The following is a 21591-nucleotide window of genomic DNA, read 5'->3' as shown; positions in this document are numbered from 1 at the left end:
TCAGAAGCAATGAAGACTCTCGACAATCTAGAGGAAGAGAATACATATATGGATTCACTTGAAGAAGGTATTTTATTCTCTTTTTTTTTTCTTCTTCTAAGAATTATATTCATGATTCAGTAATGTCTCACAAGACTTTATTTGAATTATATTCATACGTCTACTTAAAATTAAAAGCTCAAAGCTCAGTTTTTCTACGGTAAATGATCTTTTAATACTAATGCTGTGATGGTTCATATAAAGAATTAAAGATGAATAAACATTGACTTAGCTTGTAATTTTGTATAGTGAACTAATATTTAAATTATTGACTTGTTGCAGATTCTTCGAAGTGGCGATATCAGAAAGACGAGACGGAGACTTTTATTGATTTGTTGCAGTTTTTTAATAGCATTAGTACCTTATTGCAGAGAGACAAACTCGTTATTGGATTCTTTCAATTTTTATTTATTTTAGTTTAATTAGATGGTTTGGTTTGAGTTAATGGTTTGTTTTAGCTGGAACATATAGTATTAGATGGTTTGGTTTGACTTAATAGTTTGTTTTAGTTGGAACATATACTAATGGTTTGAATTTACGTTTTTATTCTAGTTTTTTCCAAATTGATGTTTTTAACCGAATTGAAACCAAATCAAACTGAACCGAAACCGAACTAACCCGAACCAAACACAAACTGAACCAAATTTATTTCGGTTGAGTTTGGTTAGAATTTTATTGAATCCGAATTAACCAAACCGAACCAAACTCAAACCGAACCCGAAAAAAAACTGAAATGCCCACCCCTACGATCCTCTACTGTATTTCGCGAACAATCAAACAAAACAAGACAGAAATTAGGGTTGAACAAAGTGTAAATCAGCGAGAAAAGCTCACAAATTTCTGGGTATGATTGTACACAGTGTGAAGAGGCAAAAATGTCACTGTGTCGAAGTCAAAGTAAGTCAAAGATGTCTTTTTTTTGTTTTTTTTTTTTTTTGTAGAAACCCAGAAATATAAAAAGAGAGGGAATATCTCAAATCAAAAGTAGAGAGACATAAAAAAAAAAGAGCCCTAAACTCTGTTTCTTCTTCTTCTTCTTTCCCCAAACAATTTGGGACGAGGCGGCTGAAAACTCGCTGAGCCGCCGTACTAAACTGTTCTACGACAGTCTCATACTATGGAGCTTAAACTAGCCACCGCCGAGAAAGAAGTTCGTCTCTTTTTCATTCTCATCTGTTGCTCTAACTCCTCGTACTATGGAGCTTAAAGGGATGATTCGCTGTTTTTCTGGGTTCGTTTCCCTATTTTGGGGTCGAATTAACTCTCTATGTATCTAAGCATTCCGTTAAATTTTTCCGATTAGGTGCTTGAAGAGTTGGTGAAGCTAGTGCAGAGTCAAGGTTTGCGAGGCGAAAATGGAGGATGGAAGGAGTTTTTAGATGTTTATGACGAAAAGATTGGATCTTTTAATGACCCTTCGAGGCGTTCCCGTGAAGACTTGGTTGCATTTCTGTCAACTTTCAAGAAGAAAGAAGTTTTGCAGGTAAAGGAAAAAAAAACACACAAAATGTGATCTTGTTATTTACAAAGTTTTGATTTTTTTTTAAAAAATCTATGCTTGTTTTGCTTAGTTCCTGCAATATCACGCGAATCAACTTCTGATTGAAAAGCTGAAGGAGGAATCTCCGGATAATGACACTCCTGAGCAGGTGGGGGCAAGATTTTGTTGCTACAAATCAATCAAAAGCCATGTTTTTTTTTGGTTTAAAGTTTGTATTCAAGTTTGAAAATTGAGCTATAAAACGTTTGTTGGCAGTACAGAGTCTAGTGCGATTGACTGTTGAGCATCCAGCTTACTCTGTAGACTATACACTGCACCCTTACTCCAAGGTTTGCTTCCTCTCCTGAACATTGGGATCTTGCTGCTTCCTGTATTTGAAAGTTGTGTGAGTGTGTTCTAAACTGTTTTTAAGACTTTTGAAATTGGTATAAGCAGGGCTGGTTAGTATCAGATGTTGGAATGAAGATGTCGAAGGTGATGAAATCAACAAAAATGATATCTGTTGATTGTGAGATGGTTCTTTGTGAAGATGGTACTGAAGGTTTGGTTAGAGTTGGCATTGTAGACCGTGATTTAAAGGTATAGCCTTAGAGTTTGAGATTCTCGAATCTATATTATGTTGATCGACCTCTTTTTCTTGACTCTTATGATCAAAAATGTTCATGTCTTAGGTGATTCTTGACGAATTTGTGAAACCGGAGAAACCTGTTGTTGATTATAGGACAGACATTACAGGGATTACTGCTGATGATATGGAAAAAGCTACTCTCTCCGTAGCAGATATACAGGTACCAGGTCGAGTCTATCTTTGTATTGGTTTATTTTCCCAACAATAAAGTATAGGGGACCTAGTGGTTATGTTAATTTTGTGAAATGTGTAGGAAACTTTGCAGCCATATCTTTCCGAGGGTACTATCTTGGTAGGCCACAGTTTGAACAAAGATTTGGAAGGTAAGTAAGAAAGTTCTCAAGTAGAGTCTGTGTTGATTTTGGTTGTTTTTATTGGTTTTTAGTTACAAATTTATTGGTATTTTGATCCCAGTGTTGAAGATAGATCATCCCAAAGTAATTGATACCGCTCTTGTATTCAAGTATGCCAATGCACGAAAGCCCAGAAGAGTTTCACTTAACAACCTTTGCAAGGTAAGTCCACAATGGGTTTCTCTACTCTTGAGTGAATCATCACAAAAAGATAACATTTTTTATACCTTTTTTGTTTCTGAAATGAATTTTTTCCAGTCTATTTTGGGTTACGAAGTCCGAAAGGCCGGCGTTTCTCATGATTGTGTAAACGACGCAGCAGCTGCGATGAAACTTGCACTTGCTGTTATAGAAAAAAGAGCTAACACAACAATCCCACCATCTAAAGAGGTTTGAAGACAAAAAATATGGATTTACCAAACTTAAAGATTGTTACCATAAATTCCAACAGTTATTACAATGTCTGTAACTTTTCAATAGATGTTGGAGGTTGAGAAAGCAAAACTCTTTCTACATAAAATCCCTCACAATGTGCCATCTGAAGAGCTTGAACAAGTTATCTCTGGAGAGTTTCTTACAGGAGAGTTTACACTTGATGTTAAGGTTGAGATATCAAACCCTATATTTTTTGTTACCTTTTCTCTCTGAATCTTTCTCTGACCTTGCTCTTTCTCTTTTGGCAGGCAGCAAAAACACAGAGAGGTTGCTATTGTGCGTTTGTTGTTTTCAATAGCTCAAAAGAAGCAGATCAAGCATTTGAAAACGTTGGTGTAGACCAAGGGCAGGTATTTTATAATCTCAGCTTCTTGTAAAAGGATCCAAAACTCTCACTGATTGGAGACTAATCTTTGTGTTATATGTAATTTTTTGGCAGGATTCGTTGGGTTTGCCACAAAAACTGATTTTCTTTAAGCTGAGCTCTGGTTCAAGAGTTAGTATATATGTCCGTAAAATGTTTCATGATGATTCCGCGTAGATCTCTGTGACTACAAAGAGAATCTTCCCTGTTAAAATCATGCAAGACATGAGGAGGCTAATTATTTGTTATTTTAATGAAGATTTTCTGTATAATTTAATAATTGAAATGATGGCAAAACTAGTAATGTTAATGTTAAGAACAAAACATGACTTTTCAAAAGAAACCAAAGCTTAAACTAAAGGAGAATGGAAGACAAAATTGCTATTGGGAAACAATAATTAATCAATATTTTAGTAATTTCTTATTTTATTTTATAAGTTGCAACTTCATTAGAAAATTAGTGTCTTTATATTGTTACTTGGATGCTGTCTAGAAACAGAGTCGATACAGAAACTGATTTAATTTCATAGTCTTCGTCCTCATCTCCAGAGGAGAACACCGTAACTTTAAATGAGTCGTTATTATTATGAAGTTGGAACGTTTAATTTGATTATTAATACTAACTGGAAAGTGTTAGTGGTACGGTCTGTTACTCGGTTTGGACCGGTTTAAGACCAAAATCGGCTTAATTAATTCCGATTTACGACAGTTTCGACTGAATTGGGTTTACCCTGATAGCACAGCCCACTAACAGACAGGTCCAATAACAAAAGGCGGTGGAGATTAGAGGAGAAAACCCTAAACTTTCTCCTCATTAATGTACTATATAGAACTTGTTTACTGTAGAGGACATCTTTTGGATCCCGGAGAGATTGAAAGCTCGATATTATTGTACTCAGTTCGTTGAAAGACCTCCGAACTAAAAGATTTGTACTCTGAACTTGATTAATTAAAACAAAAGATTCTTCCAAACTCAAATTACTGAATTGACCCAAGTAGTTGAGATCCACGATCAACAGAAATCAACAGAAAGTAAAAGAAGTTTCATTCTCCAAAAAACGGTGAAGTTGGAAAGTCTTGTTTAAACTCTCAAAATAACATCATTTACGAAGCATTTAGGTAAATTTTCGAGATTATCTAGCTGTTGGAAGTTGAAACGTTTAATTTAAAAATTATGTTTAAGAAATAAACGTTTAATTTTTTTTTTATGGTGCTTTTATAAACCCCAACTCTGTTTCTTCTTTCTTAAAATTACTCCGGGCACTGAAGAACTCGTCCTCCACTCATTCTACGGCACTTATGGATCAATACATAGCCATGGCTGAGACTAAAGTTCGTACCTTTTTTTTTTTGTTTTTTGTTTTGAATAATTCGAGTTCGTTTCTGTTTTGAGGTCTCGAGTTACATTCTCTGCATATATCCTACGTTTTTCTCGATATAGGTGTTGGAAGAGTTGGTGAAGCTAGCGCATCGTCGAGGTCTACGAGGAGAAAATGGAGATTGGAATGATTTTGTTGTATCTTACAAAGAAAGATTTATATCACCAAATGCACCTTTGAGAAGTCCCCGTGACGTGATGGTCACTTTTCTCTCAGCCTTTAAGAAGAAGGAAGATTTGCAGGTTTCTTTGGTTTCCTACCTTTAATTTAATTACCACCAATCGTTGCTTAATACTAGAGTTTTAGTTTTAACCATTTTTTCTTTTCTTTTTTAGATTCTGCTTTCTCACGCCAATCGTCATCTGGTTGTAAAGTTGAAGCAGGAGACTCCGGACACTCCTGAGCAGGTCAGTGAAATATTTGTTGGAAATCAAATTATATATAAAATATAAACATGTTTTGTGGATGTTTAATTTATATATAAGTTTGCTAGTGAGGATTAAACTTTTTTTGTTTGGCGGTACAGAAGCTAGTTCGACTGACCATGGAGCATCCGGAATACTCAGTAGACTATTCATTCATCTTGAATAAGGTTTGTTTTTTCTCTCCTGGATCATTTAATGTAATCGGAATTTTTATGTTTTAAAAGACTTTTTGAATTTGCTATAAGCAGGACTGGTTTGTATCCGATGTTGGAATGAAGATGTCAAATGTGATGAAATCAACCGAAATGATAGCTGTTGATTGTGAGATGGTTCTTTGTGAAGATGGTACTGAAGGTTTGGTTAGAGTTGGTGCTGTAGACCGTGATTTTAAGGTATAAAGATTCTTGAATCTTTTATTATGTTAATCGACTTGTGTTTCTTGACTTGATCAAAATCGTTTGTGTCTTAGGTGATTCTTGACAAATTTGTGAAACCAGACAAACCTATTGTTGACTATAGGACAACTATTACAGGAGTTACTGCAGATGATATAGAAAATGCTACCTTCTCTTTGGTAGATATTCAGGTATACCTTGCAGTGTATTTCTATTATTACTATTTTTTCTTCTCTTTCCATTACAATACTTTACATAGTGAGTATGTTTTTTTTTTTTGTTAAAGGACATAGTAATTATGTTAAATTTTGTGAATTGTGCAGAAAGAATTGCAGCCCTTTCTTTCAAAGGGTACTATTTTGGTAGGTCACAGTTTGAGCAAAGATTTGAAAGGTAAGTAAAAATGTACTCAGTCAAGTGAGTGAGTATTGATTTTTGTTTATATTATTGGTTTTAGTTACTAATATATTAATTGGTATTTTGATTCCAGTGCTGAAGATAGATCATCCCAAAGTAATCGATACAGCACTTGTTTTTAAGTTTTCCAATGCAAGAAACTCCCGAAAACCTTCACTTAATGACCTTTGCAAGGTACATTCTTAATGTTTTTGATCTACTCGTGAAGAAATTTACATATAGAAAAACATTCTTCACATTAGTTGTTGATAATGTTTCTTTGAAATTATATTTTCCAGGCTATTTTTGGTAACGAAGTCCGAAAGGAAGGTGTTTCTCATGATTGTGTTCACGACGCAGCGGCTGCTATGAAACTTGCGATTGCTTTTATAGAGAAAAGAGTTGACACAACTGTTTCACCATCTAAAGAGGTTCTAAACATAACGATGCCTAGATTTATAGCAATATTACAGTTTTATATAATAAAATTTCAATAATTACAATTTCTGCAATTATATTTTCACAGATGCTCGAGGCTGAGAAAGCAAGGCTGTTTCTTCATGGAATCCCTCGCAATGTGACACCTCAAAAACTGAACCTTGTTCTCGCTGGAAAGTTTCATTCCAACAAGTTTATAGTTGATGTTAAGGTCGAAACTAAAACCATATATACTCTTCTCTGAAAGAAAAGCACTGAATCATTCTCTGACTTTTGCTTTTTTTTTTTCTTTTGGCAGCCACCAAAAGGACTGAGTTGTTACTATTGCGCAGTTGTTGTCTTCGAGAGTTCTGAAGAAGCTAACAAAGCTTTTGAAAACGTTGATGGAAATGAAGAGACGGTATTTTTAGAGAGTCTGCTTTTTTTTTTTTTTTTTTTTTGTTTAAGGATCCGAAACTCTGTTTTAGAGTGCTGAAATAAGTTGTTGATTCATGTGTTTTTTTGTTTTTTTTCAGGATTCATTGGGTTTGCCACAAAAAGTGATCTTTCTTAGCCTGGGAGCTTATTTTAAAGTCCGTAAAATGGTTTAAGATAAATGATGTATCCTAGATCTAAGTCAACTATTGTTTATCGTATTATTATAATTATTGAACTTTCTTCTATCCTATATGTTTTGGTATTTTGCTTGGTATTTGACGACTTTTAAAGAATTTTTTTACTGTTTCTGGATTATCCTTAAAAATCAATGGCAAAGCTTGTATATTATAACAGTATTATAATACTACGTTAATAAAATAACCTTTGTGAAGGTAATTAATTAGCTGGAGCAAAAATCAATATAGTAGAAAATTCCAAATGCAGATGCACGAACAAGGCTTATCGCCTACCACAAATGCATTTGCGAAGTAATAAAAATGTACCGTTATTTTGAATTATGATTTGCAATTTCAATAAAACATTAATAATGTCATGTGTTTTGTTTTTCGCTAAATAAAACTGTTACAGTTTTTTTTATTAGAAGCTATATAGAAACAGAAGTAATACAGAATCTGTGTGTATATATAATAAGTGATAAAACCTGAAATTTGAAGCTCAGTCGCTTTCGTAGTCTTCTTCCTCATCTCCAAAGGAGAAGACCGATGCGTCTGCAGCGATAGCTTTGATATTACTAACTGCTAATGACTCATTCGGTACTGGATTATAAAGACCAGAGGACGATGAACTTGTGACACTTCTGTTTGCAGAATTGTCATCGGTCTTTTGTGGCTCATTGATCTGATGAGGTTTACTAGTTGTGTGCATCGAGCCTACGGTTTTCTCGGTAGTCGAATTTGACTCTATGTGTTTCGAGTTTCCTTCCTCTTCCCCATCACTGTCCGAGAATACATCATCGTCTTTGTTCTGTTTAAACTTACCGGTTTTGCCTGAATCAGCACCGGAGCTGCTTTGAGGTTGTTGTTCGGCGGAGTAAGAAGAATCAGATTTGGGTTTTGTTGGTTGAGAGTTGTCGGATTCTATCATTACAATCTCGACATGGAACCCTGGTGCAGGTAATTTTCGCTGCAATACCATCAACAGGATCAAGTTTAATGGAAAGCAAGCAGGCCTGTTTCTCAGATTATCAAGGTTAATAACTCATTCTGTTTTACCTTTTCAAAGCCATCAAAGTCGATACCTTTCAGCATTGTTCTCTTATCAGTCAGTGTAGTATTTAGCCAACTGCGTGTAGAAAACAGAGTTAAGTTAGTGAAATGTTGTCGATTTTGGAAGATGTGAGCAGACACTGTGAAGGAAGAGAGTTCACCAGTAGAAATCTCCATCGCTGTCTTGAAAGTGGATTTTGAAGTCGCCGGCTAATTCTGTTAGACCAGCTTCACCAGGTATTGCAAAGACAACAACTCCTTTTTTCGGTGCCTTTATCCAAAAATCTTCAGGCTACAGCACACAAAAGCAGGTTTCTATGTCAAACAAATATTTGTTATGTAGAAAATAACAACACGAGAAAGAAAGATAGAGGGAGGAAGAGAGAACAATGCCTACCCCCAAATCCTTGGTTTTCTGATGTTTCTTTGTTGAGAAAAGTATATCTGTTTGATAGAAGAAAACAGAGCATCTATCACACGTAAGCGGAAATACAAGATACAAAAAGAAATTAGCTCTGTACCATTATGGTTGGAGATGGTAATGGCAGGTCTAATCCAGTAAGGGCAGTTTATTAGGCGAAACCCTCTGAGCATGCATCTACATAAATGTTTGTTCACTGGTTAGGGATAACTGAATATCACCACGATCAAACAAACTGATTTTTCAGGAATTTCTGAAGCATACCTTCGTTCAAGTGGAACTTTACCGCCAAATTGATTTTGAATACGTTCGTAGTACTTGACATATCGCTGAAGGAAACAGGTCAGCTCGTTTAATATGATGAGGAAGAATTGAACATGCAAACATAGTAACTATGAGCTCATGGCTTACAAGCTGACTTGGGAGAACAAGAGCTTTCCCGTCGAGACATCTCTTTTGGTTATAGTAATCAATCGCTTCCTCAGCTGTAGGAAAGAACTGTAATGGAGTTACCAGTCAGATCAGTCACAGGAGTCTTACAGAGAAGGAATGTGTGCATCGGCCAAGACTTTGCTTTTAAGTCTCACCTTGAGATATAGAAGAAGACAGCAAATCATTAGTCCGGTTCTTGCCATTCCGGCTTTACAATGAACTACCACTACATTTTGGATGTCTTCCTTCAGCCATGTGTATGCACTTTGACAAAATGATGGTATTAGTTGAATTGGAGGACAATTATGGTCATCAAATGGGAAAGATGCAACCTGAAATAACGGAAATCAGACATGTTATCAAGCAAACGCTATAAGAGGTCTATAAACACTAGGTTTGAAAACAAGACAACGACAGAAACTGTATGGCCTAAGATAGCAAGTGAGTATATACCTTCCCCTCAAATCTTGAAGCGTCGTACAATCTCTCTGAACAAAGGTTGTAGACCTTATATTTGTCCTGCATATTTATCAACAAGGTTTAGAGATCTGGCGTGCACCGACACGATCAAACATAAGCCATACTTTATCTGGGCTGCAGTGTCTAATCAAATCGAACTGGTATGAATCATATAAGAATTGGTGGAGTGTCGGGAACGGTTTAAGAGGCTTCCAGTCTATGTCAATGATTACCTTGTGATGAGTTTCAAAAAATTTGATCACCTCTTCCATGTGATTGCGATATAGTCCCTGTATATGACATTTGCCAATGAGAAACTCAAGGGAGAAAGAAGAAAAAGAACTAGCTGGGGAACTTATATTTCAGACCAGGACAAGCTTGTGTACCTCGAAAAATCCGAAGAGCCCAGAGCTTATATCACCAGCTGGGAACCCCATCGCGATTATATTCTCGGTTATATATGTCATGTCCAAATCAAATTCCCCCTCCTGAAGCAAGACCACGTACCATGTAAAACAGATATGTAAGTGATACCAATCCAGGCCCTTATATATACTAGAATCTAGCGGATGCATTACATTAGACAGCATGAAAAGCTCCTATAAACAGATGGAACTGCTAGTATTATGAGAACATTTTGGACCAGCCACTACAAAAGGGTAGTGTTACTGAAACTCTAATGCGCGTCACTACTGTTCCAAGAATCTAACACAAGAAGGAAGACAAGATTACTACACACACCTGGTATCTCCTTTTGTTCTGAGAGACAATGTGGCGTGCTTTCACCTGCATTGCTTTTACAGCACCACGAGATGAATCGACCACAACTTTTGTGAGCGACTCAAGAGCACCACCAACTTGTGTGTTTGGTGGGTCACCGACCTCGTCAGACCCTTTCGTTGGCAAATGCAGACCAAGCTCAGAGGTGAATCTTGTGAAAGCTGACATCCCAGAATCTGTAGCATTTGGATCTTGCTGTGGGAATTTGAAACTTTTGGCCCAAGAAGAAAGACCAGAAGAAGAAAATAGAGATGGCGGAGATTCACGTGTGGAGGAATCTGGCGGGCATGGAACTATATCATCTGTTTTACTCGAAGGCTCAGCCCCAGAAGAAATAGCTGGTATTTGAATATCAACTGTTGAAATTGAAGCTTCTGTAGTAATTGAGTCTTCATGAGTTTCTCCTGCAGAGCTCACGGGAGCTTCTTCAACTTCCATATCTTTTTCAGAAGGTTCAGAATTACCAGCAACGGATACATCTTTCTCAGTTAGTATAGCTGGAGACTGAGATGAAGAGCCAGCAGGAACAGTTTCCATTTACTCAGAAAATGATCAGCCTACTTAACGAGCAAACACCAACCTAATAACAAAGGAAAGTTCTCATTTAATCAAACACTGGAAGAACACAGAAACGACTCCAGTCCTCACATTATCCATATTTGTAGTATATGAACATGTATACACACGCTTGTGTGCGCATAAACAAAGTCTAGCTAAAGCTACTTGCAGATTTCGCTTCTAGAACAATCTGAAAGAGCTCTGAAGACGAAAAAATTGCTTCGCAGGACAAGGAACCTAAGGCCGTACTGGTGCATTGCTATAATCCAATAGGTTCGCAAATTCGAGATACGGTCGCATCCATTTTCACACATCTCTCAACGCCAAATCAATGACGGAGTCTTAGAATTAGGTCTCAATTCAGAAAACGATAGAAATCATCTAGCAGAAAGAGATCAAGAGGCGTGAAATGAAAAGCTAGACTTCTAAATTCGACAAGCATTTCGCAGGGGGAAAACAAAACAAAAAAAGAGGCTAGACATTGTTACCGGAGAATGCGGGATGCTTAACTTCGAGTTTTCTCGTAGCGAAGACGAGATTCAGACAATGGGGGAAGCAGATTCGGGTTGATTCAGAGCACCGTACGAAATTTCCGATGAACGTGCGGAGATTAACGATCAGTCTCCGCTCTTGCCGGTCAGAAATATTTTGTATAGTACATTGGGCCTTTAAAATGGGCCTGCTGCGCTAAAATGCACTCCTAGCAATTGCCTTGTCTCAGTTTAAATATTATCTAAGCAAGGTCTTTCTAAAGTTAAACTAAAGTTAATATCATCTAATTCCCACACAAATTTACATACTAAATATTTTTTGTAGTTCATCATCATTATAACTTTCGTAGAATTTTTTGTTTGTTTGGATCTAATTTCTATAACTAGAAAGGTTTCATTAGGATTGATAATTTGTGTCATATTCAATGTTAACGGCACATTCTTTTTCTTAAATGATATTTTTGTTTTTTTTTTTTGTTTATTTAACAACATATATATTAAAAAAAAGGTGCGATCATGCCAATCATTTTTTTATAAAGTTTACTTTCATGACAAAAAGTATACCATAGCTTTTCAAAACCCGGGTGTTACAATATCAGTGTTCTTAGCTTCAATACATATAGAAAACACAAAAATTTCTTTTCAATAATAAGAAAAAAAGTAAGCTATAAGAATAATGAAAGTTAGGAAGGTGGCTTGTAATAAGCATATGCAGCATAAAAACTTTGAGACAATGTGAGGACTAGTAGAATAACCGCAGCACAGAAAGAGACAATAGCCCATGGATTATTGAAGTACTTGTGTTTCAATGCTGCCCTCCAAGCATTCCACTTCTGATTGTAGTAACGGTTAACCTCAATCGATAACCGAGACAAATAACTATCTTCTGTGTCAAAAACAACTTCTTCACATAACCGGTTAAACAAATTCGCAACTTCGGAATCGCTCCCTAGCCAATGTTCAATAATACCGCAGTAGTGTAAGTAGCTAACATCTTCATGAGAGTCTATTAGATTGTCCATGAAGATTATGTAGGATGTTATGTCGTTGCTCGAGTCAACATGGCATTGCTCGAAAGCTATAAGATTCAAGAAAAGTGATTTGGTACCTACAAAAGAAAGGGTTTTGTTTTTTTATATGTTTAAGGAATATATAATTACCAAAAAATGTATTTATTCCGGTTGATAAAAAAATGTATTCGTTTATCTTTTTGCCTGTGTAAAATAAAACACTATTCCCCATTGCTTAAATCATTCTGAAATAGTCAATAGGGAATAATTGATGACATTTCCTTACTTAAGTTTAGCCAATCGATATATGAGGAGATAAGTTGAGCAAAACTAATCTCTGTCATACCAAAAATAGTTTTTGATAGTAAAAGAGCAAGAAAGAATTATTTTCTTTTTTTTTTTAATAAAAAGAAAAATTAATTTCATTCGGCTGGATATCACATTATGATCCTAACTAATACTGTATAATGTTCACCAGTGCATTTAAAATGATATCAACGAGAGATGTATGAAAATATGAAATTCTAAAGGTATGGGGCAAGAATTTAAAAATAGAAAGAGTGGAAAACCTTAACTTACCATCATGAATGAGAAGTCTCGGTATCTCTAAATAACCGTTTTTGAATTGAATATCCCAAAACCGGTCGGTTTTCCTTCTCCTGAACTTTATACCGGCTTCCCTTAGTTCCGTCACGCAATGTATAAGTTGTTGCCGGCGTTTGTCCGCCACGCGCGTATTCCGAGTCCATCTCTTTCTCGATAACCTCGACTCCGGTGTAGGACTAGACCGGAGCAGACTTCGCCGGAAAACATCCAGACAGTGCAATTCCCCCATATCGGTGAATGGGTCAAAGGCTTCTCTTGCCAGTGAGTTCTCGAGTTTTGACTTATTAGTTTTGGTCAACGGCTCGTCCGTTGGCATTAGTGGATCAAAGAACCGAATCGCCAATTGCGCCACTAAACCGGTTTGGTTCCTTGTACCGAGCTGTAGCTCTAATAACCGGTTTAGCACGAACAGAGGAAGTTGATTTTCCAGCATTATCATGTCACGTTGAATCGAATGCATCGATCCTCTCATCGCAAAAACCGGGTCATTACGTGCATATCTACACAAAAACGTTAAGAAGCAAACACTTCAAAAAATCAAAATGATCAAGACCGGTTTAGTCATGATTTGAGAAACCGGATATTATATATAACCAAAAACTAAAAACCAAGGCTAACCCGAGTTCAGTGAATCCTTCAACGGCTCCTCTGAAGAGCTCAAGCACAAAACAACCATCAAGAACAAGCATTTCGATGAATTCGTTACTGCTCAAACCAAAGGGACCTTCGTAGCAAGCTCGAGCCTTTTCCTCTATCTCTCTCATTGCGTCAATATAAATTTGAATGTTTTGGTTCGTGCGTTTCAAGATTCTGCTGACCGCTCGCCATTTGTGACGATCCATAGACCGGAGCCGTTTCTTGCCGTGGTGGTACGGACCAAGCGAGACGGTTTGAGGAAAATACGATTTGTTATCGTTTTCTTGCAAGTAATATGGAACTCTGTAGATGCAGAGCTTTCCCCAGATGGTCATGTCGTCGTCTCTATTCGCTTGCTCGAGCTTGTCTGTGATTGAGATCACCCAATCATCTTGTGTCTCTCTCGGGCTCTCTTTGGTTACCTCGATCTTACCTGCATCGGGCTCGGACGGAGTCTGCTCGTGGTTATGATTGTTCTTGTCTTGATCGGATCTGGTGATTTCGGGTAAACCGGGGAGGTTTTGATCTTGATTAACCGGTTCGGTTCTTTGGTTCTCGATTTCTAGTTTTTCGCGGATCTTGAGGGTGAGTAAGTACCAGCTCAACATGTCTTTGTAGAAGACAGCCACCATTTTTTTTTTGTTTTGGTTAGGTGAAGCTTTTTTCAGAGAATGAGAGAGAGAGAGAGAGGGAGAAAGAGGAAGAGAGTATTTGTGAAATATCAGAAGTGCTTATCAAAAGAAAGAAAATAAAAGAAGCAACTATATGTAAATGATTTGAAGCTATAATTGGTTACTTATTGTACTTATGGACCCAACTGATCTGTAATGACAACAACCATATAGTTAGATGCATCTTTTGAAAAATAACAACAGCCATAACTAGTTCTAAACACACACACACAACTAAGATTTACCTTTTGACTATTACTTACAGTAGATATATTAAACGATTCAAAACCACCTAACGCAGCTAAAGATTTTTTTTTCTGCTTTTGAAAATTTAAAATAAAAAGAATAATGTAATATGTATAATAAAACTAGTATTATACTAGTCGGATATTATCCGGGGCAGGTAATTTAATCCAGTATCCGATTATTACGAGCATGTAATAGCATTATGAGTCTGTACGGACCAAATGGAAAAATCAAGGCAAGTTCTCAACCTACTAGAAATGAACTCATATACATGCAAGTCGTTGAAGATGAGATAAGGTATCTTTGTCAAATCAGGGAAATTTTAAAGATAAAAATTATACAACAAAAACTCTTCTTTGGTATTTATGTCCCACTTGGTGTTGACTACATCACGGTTATTGATCTTGTGGTATGCATTAGGATATTTTTTTTTGTCAAATCTGTTCACTACAAATTATTGGTAATGGTAGGAAAGAGTTTTAAAAAATGGTAAGAGCATAACGGAACACGTCCATTACACAGAGGAACATGTCCATTACCAAAAAAAAAACATGTCCATTACACACAGCTAGTGAGGAACATGGCACGACCTCACCAATTTCCTTATAAATGATGTTTGGTTTAACAAACTTTAAATCTATTGGTTGAGACACGTTTTATTTGTTTCTTTTTATTTATGATAGTCTTCCGTTTTTTCTGTTATTAAATTTTGAATTTCGGAAACATTTACACTGACGTTTCCACTTTCCAGATTATCGTGTCTGTTTTCCGTTCATATGAGATTTATCATCTAGTAGACAAACAACCTCGGCATTTTTTTTCCAAAACAATAAACAATATTATAATATTAAATTAAAACAAATTTCATTTTATAGTGGAGATCACAAAATCATTTTTGTTCTCCTTTAATAACAAAGTCAGTTAAACTTGAGGATGACAAAAAATAAATACAACAAAATTGGATTGAACATTCTTCCCTTGTTCGAACCTATGGCTTCCAAAAGATAGTATAGTCAAGTTTTTTTATTTTACTTCAAGCATACTGTGAAGAAAAATACATAATGTCGGCAAAAACAAAAAATGCAAACATTCCGAGTTGAACGAAATAAACTGTGGAATACTAATGAAACTTAAGTAGGTGGCCTAAAATAAGGATATGCACTAAAAAAACTCTGAAATAACGTGAGAAATAGCAGGACAAGTGCAGCAAAGAAAGAGAAATATGCCCAAGGATTGTTGAAGTACTTGTGTTTCAAGATCGCCTTTAGAACATTCCACTTTCGGCTATAATTACGGTCGACCTTGTTTGACAATTGAGATAAATAGCTATTTTGAGGGTCAAAAGCTACTTCTTGACATAGCCGGTTGAACAAATCCGCAACTTCAGAGTCACTTCCTAGCCAGTGCTCGATAATACCACAGTAATGCAGATAGCTAACATCTTGTGGAGAATCTATTAGATTATCCATGAAGATAATGTAGGATGTTATGTCGTTGCTCGAGTCGATATGGCACTGTTCGAAAGCTATAAGATTCGAGAAGAGAGATTTGGTACCTACAAGAAACACAAGGTGATGGTGTTTTTGTAAGTTTAAGGAGTTATTGGCTATTAAAAAAAAAGTGAATTAGGGACTAATTGATGACTATGACTTTACTTTAGCAACTTCAACACAAAACCAAAATATTATGTCACCAAATTTTGTTTGGATTTTTTATAGAATAAAGATAGATCCAGTTAGAATGTTTAAACGAGAAGTATGTGTAAAATACGATTTAAAATGGTAAAATACGATTTAAAATGTGAACTCGATCAGACCATGCATGACATGTAGTCTATTGTTTATAGTAGTGTAACGCACGGAAAAAGGGATCTAATGTGTTACCATGCATCAAAATTTAAATCCATTAGAATGCATATTGTTGAAAAAAGAGAGAAAAGAATTGTCAACTCAATTACCGTCATGGATAAGTAGTTTGGGTATCTCCAGATAACCATTTTTGAATCTTATATCCCAAAACCGGTCGGTTTTTCTTGCCTTGAATTTTATACCGGCCTCTCTTAGTTCCGTCACGCAATGTATGAGTTGTTGTTGGCGCTTATCCGCCACACGTGTTTTCCACGACCATCTCCTTCGTGACAACCTCGGCTCAGGTTTTGTACTAGGCCGGAGCAGATTTCGACGGAAAACATCCAGACAGTGCAACTCTTCTGTGTCCTTGTCAGAAATTGGGTTAAAGAATTTATCTTTTCCCATCGGTTTTTCGAGATCGGTTTTGGTCAACGGTTCGTCTGTTGGCATTAGTGGGTCGAAGAACCGAACTGCTAACTGCGCCACTAAACCGGTTTGGTTCCGTGGACCAAGCTGTATCTCTAATAACCGGTTGAGAACAAACAAGGGAAGTTGATTTTCCAGCATCACCATGTCACGTTGAATCGAATGCATTGATCCCCTCATAGCGAAAACTGGATCGTTACGATCGTATCTATACGTCCAAACACCCAAAAAAAATGTCGCAAGAAAAAATCAAAGTCAAAACTTAGAATACCGGATATAAAAATCTAACCGGTTTAGAATGTATATGAGATAACTAAAATAAAACAAAAATTGAGTCTCGCTTACCCTAGTTCCGAGAATCCTTCAGCGGCTCCTCTGAATAGTTCAAGAACAAAACAACCATCAAGAACCAACATTTCCGTGAACTTGTTACTACTCAAACCAATGGGACCTTCGTAGCAAGCACGAGCCCTCTCTTCGAGCTCTTTCATGGCATCAATATACATTTCGATGCCTTGCTTGGTGCGTGCCATGACCATATTGACTGCCCGCCACTTGTGACGGTCCATAGGCAAGAGATGTTCCTTGCCATGGTGGTATGGACCAAGCGAGACGGTCTGAGGGAAGTAGGACTTGTTGTCGTTTTCTTGAAGGTAATGTGGAACTCTATAGATACATAGCCTTTCCCAGCTAGTTGTGGCGTCTTCTCTAAGTGCTTGTTCCATCTTTTCTTTAATCGAAATCACCCATTCTTCTCGAGTCTCTTCAGGTTCCCGGTTTCGGGTATGGATTTTTTGGCGCATCAAGAGGGTGAGAAAGTACCAGGTTAACATGTCTTTATGGAACGAAGATATGCCTTTGTTGGTTAAAGACGGCAATGGTGGATTAAATTTTCTTCTTTTGACAAAATTTCGCCAAGGAAGAACCGGTTCAAATGATGGTAGTGGCGGTGGTGGTGGTGGTGGATTTCTGCTTTTTCTTTTGAAGAAATACCGGCGAGGAGGAATCGATCTAAATGATGGTGGCGGTGGCGGTGGTGGTGGTAAAGTAAGAATGCGCACCATTGTTGAAGCGATTTCAAAAAATTAAGAGAGAAAAAATGTCAAATGTCAAAAGCAAAGATGTGCTAACATACAATAGAACTGTCTGAATATACATATGTAGACGTCTAATCATACACATACATTATTTATAAGTATGAAAAACTTTCCATTTGCTGGTTAACGCCATGACTAGCCACGTTTGATTTGTTTTTGTTCTACAAACTCTTATAAAAATACACAAATACTAGCCACAGCATAAAAAAAAAACTTAGAAAATCAGTTGCGAAATAGGACCTGTTGTCTAATGCTCCTAGTCAATATGCAACTTTTGCATCTCTCATATTGTGTTGCGGGCCGGTAGAACTCTGTTATAATAATTTTGTAAAATAGTTCTTTTGATCCTATATGCTTCGTGTGCATGTACTTAGATTCGTTCATCGAATGGTAGATCATAATATGTAGTACACTAATACCAAAGAACTTTATTGATGATGATGTTGTAAGAAACCAACAACATCATAAAGTAAAATGTTTCTTTCTGTTGACAAAAAAAAATGTTTCTTTCTTTACAATAATAAAGTACACCAAAAATCATTTTTTTGTTAATTAAGTACAACATAACCTAGGGTCACAATTATAAAAAAAACATAAGTGAAATCAAAATCTATTTTTGACATATGGCTTCAAAGAAAAGTGAAATCAATATTTAATTGGAATGCAATTAAAAAAAAAAAAACAGAGTGAAGAGGAGGATACAAACATTCCAAGTTGAACAAAAAGTATTAAGAAGGTGGTTTGAAATAAGCATAGGCGGTGAAAAAACTCTGAAATAATGTGAGAATTAGCAGAATAACTGCTGCAAAGAAAGAGAAATATGCCCAAGGATTATTGAAATACTTGTGCTTCAAGGTCGCTTTCACAGCATTCCACTTTCGGCTATAATTACGGTTAACCTTATTCGACAATTCAGATAAATAACTATTTTGAAGGTCGAAAGCCACTTCTTGACATAGCCGGTTGAACAAATCCGCAACTTCAGAATCATTTCCTAACCAGTGTTCAATGATACCACAGTAGTGCAAATAGCTAACATCTTCAGCAGAATCTATTAAATTGTCCATGAAGATGATGTAGGATGTTATGTCGTTGTTTGAGTCGATATGGCATTGTTCAAAAGCTATGAGATTCGAGAAGAGAGATTTGGTACCTACAATAAATACGAGAGAAGATCATAGTGTGATTTTGTAAGTTTTAAGGAATTATGGGAGTTCTCTAAAAAAGATCCATTTTCTTAGTCATTCCGAATTGGTCAAATAGGGAATAATTTGATGACAGATTATTGGAGAAGGATTGAAGTAGAAAATAATTCACATTGTATTGTAAAATATGATTAGAAAAACCATTTAATTTACATGCAAAGAGATTATGGATATATCACGTTGGGGTTTCTAAGTAATATGTTATTTATCAAAACTTATAAGATATAGGTGTAAAAATTAGATTTTGAAAAGAACATGTGGGCAATGAACTAGAAAATAAGAAAAAGCGAAAACGTGAACTTACCATCATGGATAAGTAGTTTGGGTATCTCCAGATAACCGTTTTTGAACTTAACATCCCAAAACCGGTCGGTTTCTCTTCTCTTGAATTTAATACCGGCCTCTCTTAGATCCGTCACGCAGTGTATTAACTGTTGCTGGCGCTTGTCCGCCACGCGCTTTTTCCACGACCATCTGGTTCGTGATAACCTCGGCTCCGGTTTTAGACTAGGCCGGAGCAAACTTCGACGGAAAACATCAAGACAATGTAGCTCTTCCTTGTCCTTGTCAGCAATTGGGTTAAAAAAATTATTATCCTTGTCTAGCGAGTTTTCGATTTCTGCTTGGTCGGTTCTGGTTGATGTCTTATCGGATGGCATTAGCGGGTTGAAGAACCGAATCGCTAATTGCGCCACTAAACCGGTTTGGTTTTGCGCACCAAGTTGTAGCTCTAATAACCGGTTGAGTACGAACAAAGGAAGTTGATTTTCCAGCATTACCATGTCACGTTGAATTGAATGCATCGATCCTCTCATCGCGAAGACCGGATCGTTACGGCCATATCTACCCAACACCAAATAAATAAAAAACATTAAAGACATAATCTGAAATCAGACCGGTTTAGCAAATATATGAGATAACTTGACAAATTAAAGACAGAAATATGGTGTTTAATCCATACAAACCAAAATGGGTTTATTTTCTTTATAAAATAAAACAAAACTGAACGGAACAAAAAAAAACCCGATCTAAATCCAAGTTTTTTTTTTTTGAAAATTAAAGAAATATTTCACCAAAACCGAGTCAACCATAGGTTTAATTTACATATTATTAAAAAAAAAAACAGAACAGAAATCCGGTTTGATTAACACCCCTAATTGACTCAAGCTTACCCCAGTTCTAAGAATCCTTTATCGTTATTGGCTCCTCTGAAGATCTCAAGAACAAAACAACCATCAAGAACCATCATTTCTGTGAACTTGTTACTGCTCAAACAAAGAAGACCTTCGTAACAAGCACGAGCCTTCTCCTCAAGCACTTTCATAGCGTCAATATACATTTCAATGTGGTGCTTGGTGCGTTTCATGACCATATTGACCCCACGCCATTTATGATGTTCCATGGGCAATAGATGTTCCTTGCCATGGTGGTACGGACCAAGAGAGACAGTTTGAGGGAAATAAGACTTCTTGTCGTTTTCTTGAAGGTAGTGTGGAACTCTATAGATACAGACCTTGTCCCAGCTAGTTGTTGCGTCGTCTCTAAGTGCTTGATCCATCTTTTCTTTGATCGAAATCACCCATTCTTCGCGTGTCTCTTCGGGTTTCTTGTTTCTTGTTTGGAGTTTTTGGCGCATCATGAGGGTGAGCATGTACCAGGTCAACATGTATTTGTGGTACAACTTTTTTCTTCTTCTACTCATTATTAAATGCCTTAGAGGAAGACTTGGCCCAAATGGTGTTGACGGTGGTGGAATAGGTGGTGGTGGCGGTGGTAGTGACCGTGGTGGCAGCGGTGGCCGTGAACATGACGGTGGTGGTTCAGTAGGAATTGGTTGACTTCTAGTTAGTCTTTGGATAAAATTTCCAGCAAACCGAGAAGTAATGGGCCCGAAGGGTGGTGGAGGAGGTGGTGGTGGTGGTTGTCGAGTAAGATTCACCATTTTTGTTTTGGTTGAAGCTTTTTTCAGAAGATTGAGACTGAGACAGAAAATGAGCAAAGATGTACCTACTGAATTAAATTTTTGATTGGTTGCTAATATTTATGGACATCTGTAATGACAAGCAACCATTATTATTATACAGAAACACGTTTATATATTATAAGCCTGACAAACAGAAAAAAAAAATCTGACGTTGTAATCAATACATTTTGTTTTCGTTAAAATTATAATGCGTTGACGGGCCATGTTTCTGGTAACTATGAAAAGTCTTGTGACAGATTATCGTAATATAGTATATATTTCAATGAAGCGAGATATTGTAACATTCAAACTCTTTTTAAGAAGAAAAGATTTGTACTCAACGGACTGAGATTTCAAATATCCAAAGTCTTATTAATAAACATATTTTTTTTTCATTACGCTAACAGAATAGCAAGTTTATACTAGCATTTTTAAATGTCTCTTCTCAACCAAACCTATACAGCTGTTATCAATGACAGATCTAGACAAATATTTAGTATGGAGCATAATAAATGTTGTTTTCTAAAAATTTTAGTTGCGTCTGTTAATTAAAATAAAAATATTATACCACCATATAAAATATAAATGATTATACCACTGTAAAATGTTAAAAGTAACTAAAAGCTCTTCTGTAATATTTTTCGGTTAAAACTAATACAAAAAGGCCTAATTAATAGTTAATAATGTGTCAAAAATATAGGAAAAGTAAAAAAAAGGAAAAATACAGAAGTTATATAGGAAGGA

The 21591-nt window shown here is 36.4% G+C and overlaps 6 protein-coding genes across 6 annotated transcripts; 2 read left to right on the top strand and 4 right to left on the bottom strand.

Annotated features, from left to right (window-relative positions):
* The first annotated feature begins 1156 nt into the window (after positions 1–1156).
* LOC18021084 (small RNA degrading nuclease 1) lies at positions 1157–3568 on the top strand. The gene is made up of 12 exons (XM_024158043.1): positions 1157–1189; positions 1343–1522; positions 1611–1688; positions 1801–1869; positions 1976–2119; positions 2212–2328; positions 2422–2491; positions 2583–2683; positions 2780–2911; positions 3002–3124; positions 3205–3306; positions 3396–3568. The coding sequence occupies exons 1-12, from the start codon at positions 1157–1159 to the stop codon at positions 3495–3497; spliced, it is 1251 nt and encodes a 416-aa protein (XP_024013811.1). The 3' UTR covers positions 3498–3568.
* Positions 3569–4590: 1022 nt separating this feature from the next.
* LOC18021083 (small RNA degrading nuclease 1) lies at positions 4591–6961 on the top strand. Its single transcript, XM_024158044.1, has 12 exons — positions 4591–4652; positions 4762–4941; positions 5035–5106; positions 5226–5291; positions 5370–5516; positions 5594–5710; positions 5843–5912; positions 6010–6110; positions 6215–6346; positions 6442–6564; positions 6652–6753; positions 6869–6961. Exons 1-12 carry the CDS (start codon positions 4620–4622, stop codon positions 6941–6943), a joined length of 1218 nt encoding a protein of 405 aa, XP_024013812.1. The 5' UTR covers positions 4591–4619; the 3' UTR covers positions 6944–6961.
* Positions 6962–7278: 317 nt separating this feature from the next.
* On the bottom strand, positions 7279–11271 carry LOC18021082 (phosphatidylinositol 3,4,5-trisphosphate 3-phosphatase and protein-tyrosine-phosphatase PTEN2B). The gene is made up of 13 exons (XM_006403993.2): positions 11135–11271; positions 10050–10668; positions 9695–9796; positions 9542–9598; positions 9303–9368; positions 9005–9181; positions 8829–8915; positions 8682–8746; positions 8518–8594; positions 8394–8440; positions 8158–8288; positions 8003–8072; positions 7279–7913 (listed from the first exon to the last, which is right to left on the bottom strand). Exons 2-13 carry the CDS (start codon positions 10623–10625, stop codon positions 7446–7448), a joined length of 1923 nt encoding a protein of 640 aa, XP_006404056.1. The 5' UTR covers positions 10626–10668; positions 11135–11271; the 3' UTR covers positions 7279–7445.
* Positions 11272–11709: 438 nt separating this feature from the next.
* Positions 11710–14092, bottom strand: LOC18021081 (UPF0481 protein At3g47200). The gene is made up of 3 exons (XM_006403992.2): positions 13372–14092; positions 12727–13253; positions 11710–12245 (listed from the first exon to the last, which is right to left on the bottom strand). The coding sequence occupies exons 1-3, from the start codon at positions 14019–14021 to the stop codon at positions 11821–11823; spliced, it is 1602 nt and encodes a 533-aa protein (XP_006404055.1). The 5' UTR covers positions 14022–14092; the 3' UTR covers positions 11710–11820.
* A 1344-nt stretch (positions 14093–15436) lies between these two features.
* On the bottom strand, positions 15437–17646 carry LOC18021080 (UPF0481 protein At3g47200). The gene is made up of 3 exons (XM_006403991.1): positions 16928–17646; positions 16264–16790; positions 15437–15861 (listed from the first exon to the last, which is right to left on the bottom strand). Exons 1-3 carry the CDS (start codon positions 17644–17646, stop codon positions 15437–15439), a joined length of 1671 nt encoding a protein of 556 aa, XP_006404054.1.
* A 761-nt stretch (positions 17647–18407) lies between these two features.
* On the bottom strand, positions 18408–20826 carry LOC18021079 (UPF0481 protein At3g47200). The gene is made up of 3 exons (XM_006403990.1): positions 20057–20826; positions 19189–19727; positions 18408–18832 (listed from the first exon to the last, which is right to left on the bottom strand). The coding sequence occupies exons 1-3, from the start codon at positions 20824–20826 to the stop codon at positions 18408–18410; spliced, it is 1734 nt and encodes a 577-aa protein (XP_006404053.1).
* Positions 20827–21591: the final 765 nt, after the last annotated feature.

This window comes from Eutrema salsugineum, unplaced genomic scaffold (genome assembly GCF_000478725.1).
Source record: "Eutrema salsugineum unplaced genomic scaffold, Eutsalg1_0 scaffold_16, whole genome shotgun sequence".
Lineage (NCBI taxonomy): Eukaryota > Viridiplantae > Streptophyta > Magnoliopsida > Brassicales > Brassicaceae > Eutrema > Eutrema salsugineum.
The sequence above is the reverse complement of the archived record's forward strand: the minus strand, read 5'-3'. Positions and strand labels throughout refer to the sequence as shown.

What these genes read in the sequence shown, in the direction of transcription:
- LOC18021084 (XM_024158043.1), top strand. Translation starts at nt 1,157, where the DNA reads ATGGAGCTTAAACTAGCCACCGCCGAGAAAGAA. An exon ending in TAGCCACCGCCGAGAAAGAA is followed by an intron (nt 1,190 to 1,342) that starts GTTCGTCTCTTT and finishes TTTTCCGATTAG; the next exon opens with GTGCTTGAAGAGTTGGTGAA. An exon ending in TTGTAGACCGTGATTTAAAG is followed by an intron (nt 2,120 to 2,211) that starts GTATAGCCTTAG and finishes TTCATGTCTTAG; the next exon opens with GTGATTCTTGACGAATTTGT.
- LOC18021083 (XM_024158044.1), top strand. Translation starts at nt 4,620, where the DNA reads ATGGATCAATACATAGCCATGGCTGAGACTAAA. An exon ending in CTCCGGACACTCCTGAGCAG is followed by an intron (nt 5,107 to 5,225) that starts GTCAGTGAAATA and finishes TTGGCGGTACAG; the next exon opens with AAGCTAGTTCGACTGACCAT. An exon ending in CTGTAGACCGTGATTTTAAG is followed by an intron (nt 5,517 to 5,593) that starts GTATAAAGATTC and finishes TTTGTGTCTTAG; the next exon opens with GTGATTCTTGACAAATTTGT.
- LOC18021082 (XM_006403993.2), bottom strand. Translation starts at nt 10,625, where the DNA reads ATGGAAACTGTTCCTGCTGGCTCTTCATCTCAGTCTCCAGCTATACTA. An exon ending in CTTCAAGATTTGAGGGGAAG is followed by an intron (nt 9,182 to 9,302) that starts GTATATACTCAC and finishes CCGTTATTTCAG; the next exon opens with GTTGCATCTTTCCCATTTGA. An exon ending in ACTTTGATGGCTTTGAAAAG is followed by an intron (nt 7,914 to 8,002) that starts GTAAAACAGAAT and finishes ATGGTATTGCAG; the next exon opens with CGAAAATTACCTGCACCAGG.
- LOC18021081 (XM_006403992.2), bottom strand. Translation starts at nt 14,021, where the DNA reads ATGGTGGCTGTCTTCTACAAAGACATGTTGAGCTGGTACTTACTCACC. An exon ending in GAAGGATTCACTGAACTCGG is followed by an intron (nt 13,254 to 13,371) that starts GTTAGCCTTGGT and finishes GTTTTTGTGTAG; the next exon opens with ATATGCACGTAATGACCCGG. An exon ending in GAGACTTCTCATTCATGATG is followed by an intron (nt 12,246 to 12,726) that starts GTAAGTTAAGGT and finishes TTTCTTTTGTAG; the next exon opens with GTACCAAATCACTTTTCTTG.
- LOC18021080 (XM_006403991.1), bottom strand. Translation starts at nt 17,646, where the DNA reads ATGGTGCGCATTCTTACTTTACCACCACCACCGCCACCGCCACCATCA. An exon ending in GAAGGATTCTCGGAACTAGG is followed by an intron (nt 16,791 to 16,927) that starts GTAAGCGAGACT and finishes TTGGACGTATAG; the next exon opens with ATACGATCGTAACGATCCAG. An exon ending in CAAACTACTTATCCATGACG is followed by an intron (nt 15,862 to 16,263) that starts GTAATTGAGTTG and finishes TGTTTCTTGTAG; the next exon opens with GTACCAAATCTCTCTTCTCG.
- LOC18021079 (XM_006403990.1), bottom strand. Translation starts at nt 20,826, where the DNA reads ATGGTGAATCTTACTCGACAACCACCACCACCACCTCCTCCACCACCC. An exon ending in AAAGGATTCTTAGAACTGGG is followed by an intron (nt 19,728 to 20,056) that starts GTAAGCTTGAGT and finishes GGTGTTGGGTAG; the next exon opens with ATATGGCCGTAACGATCCGG. An exon ending in CAAACTACTTATCCATGATG is followed by an intron (nt 18,833 to 19,188) that starts GTAAGTTCACGT and finishes TATTTATTGTAG; the next exon opens with GTACCAAATCTCTCTTCTCG.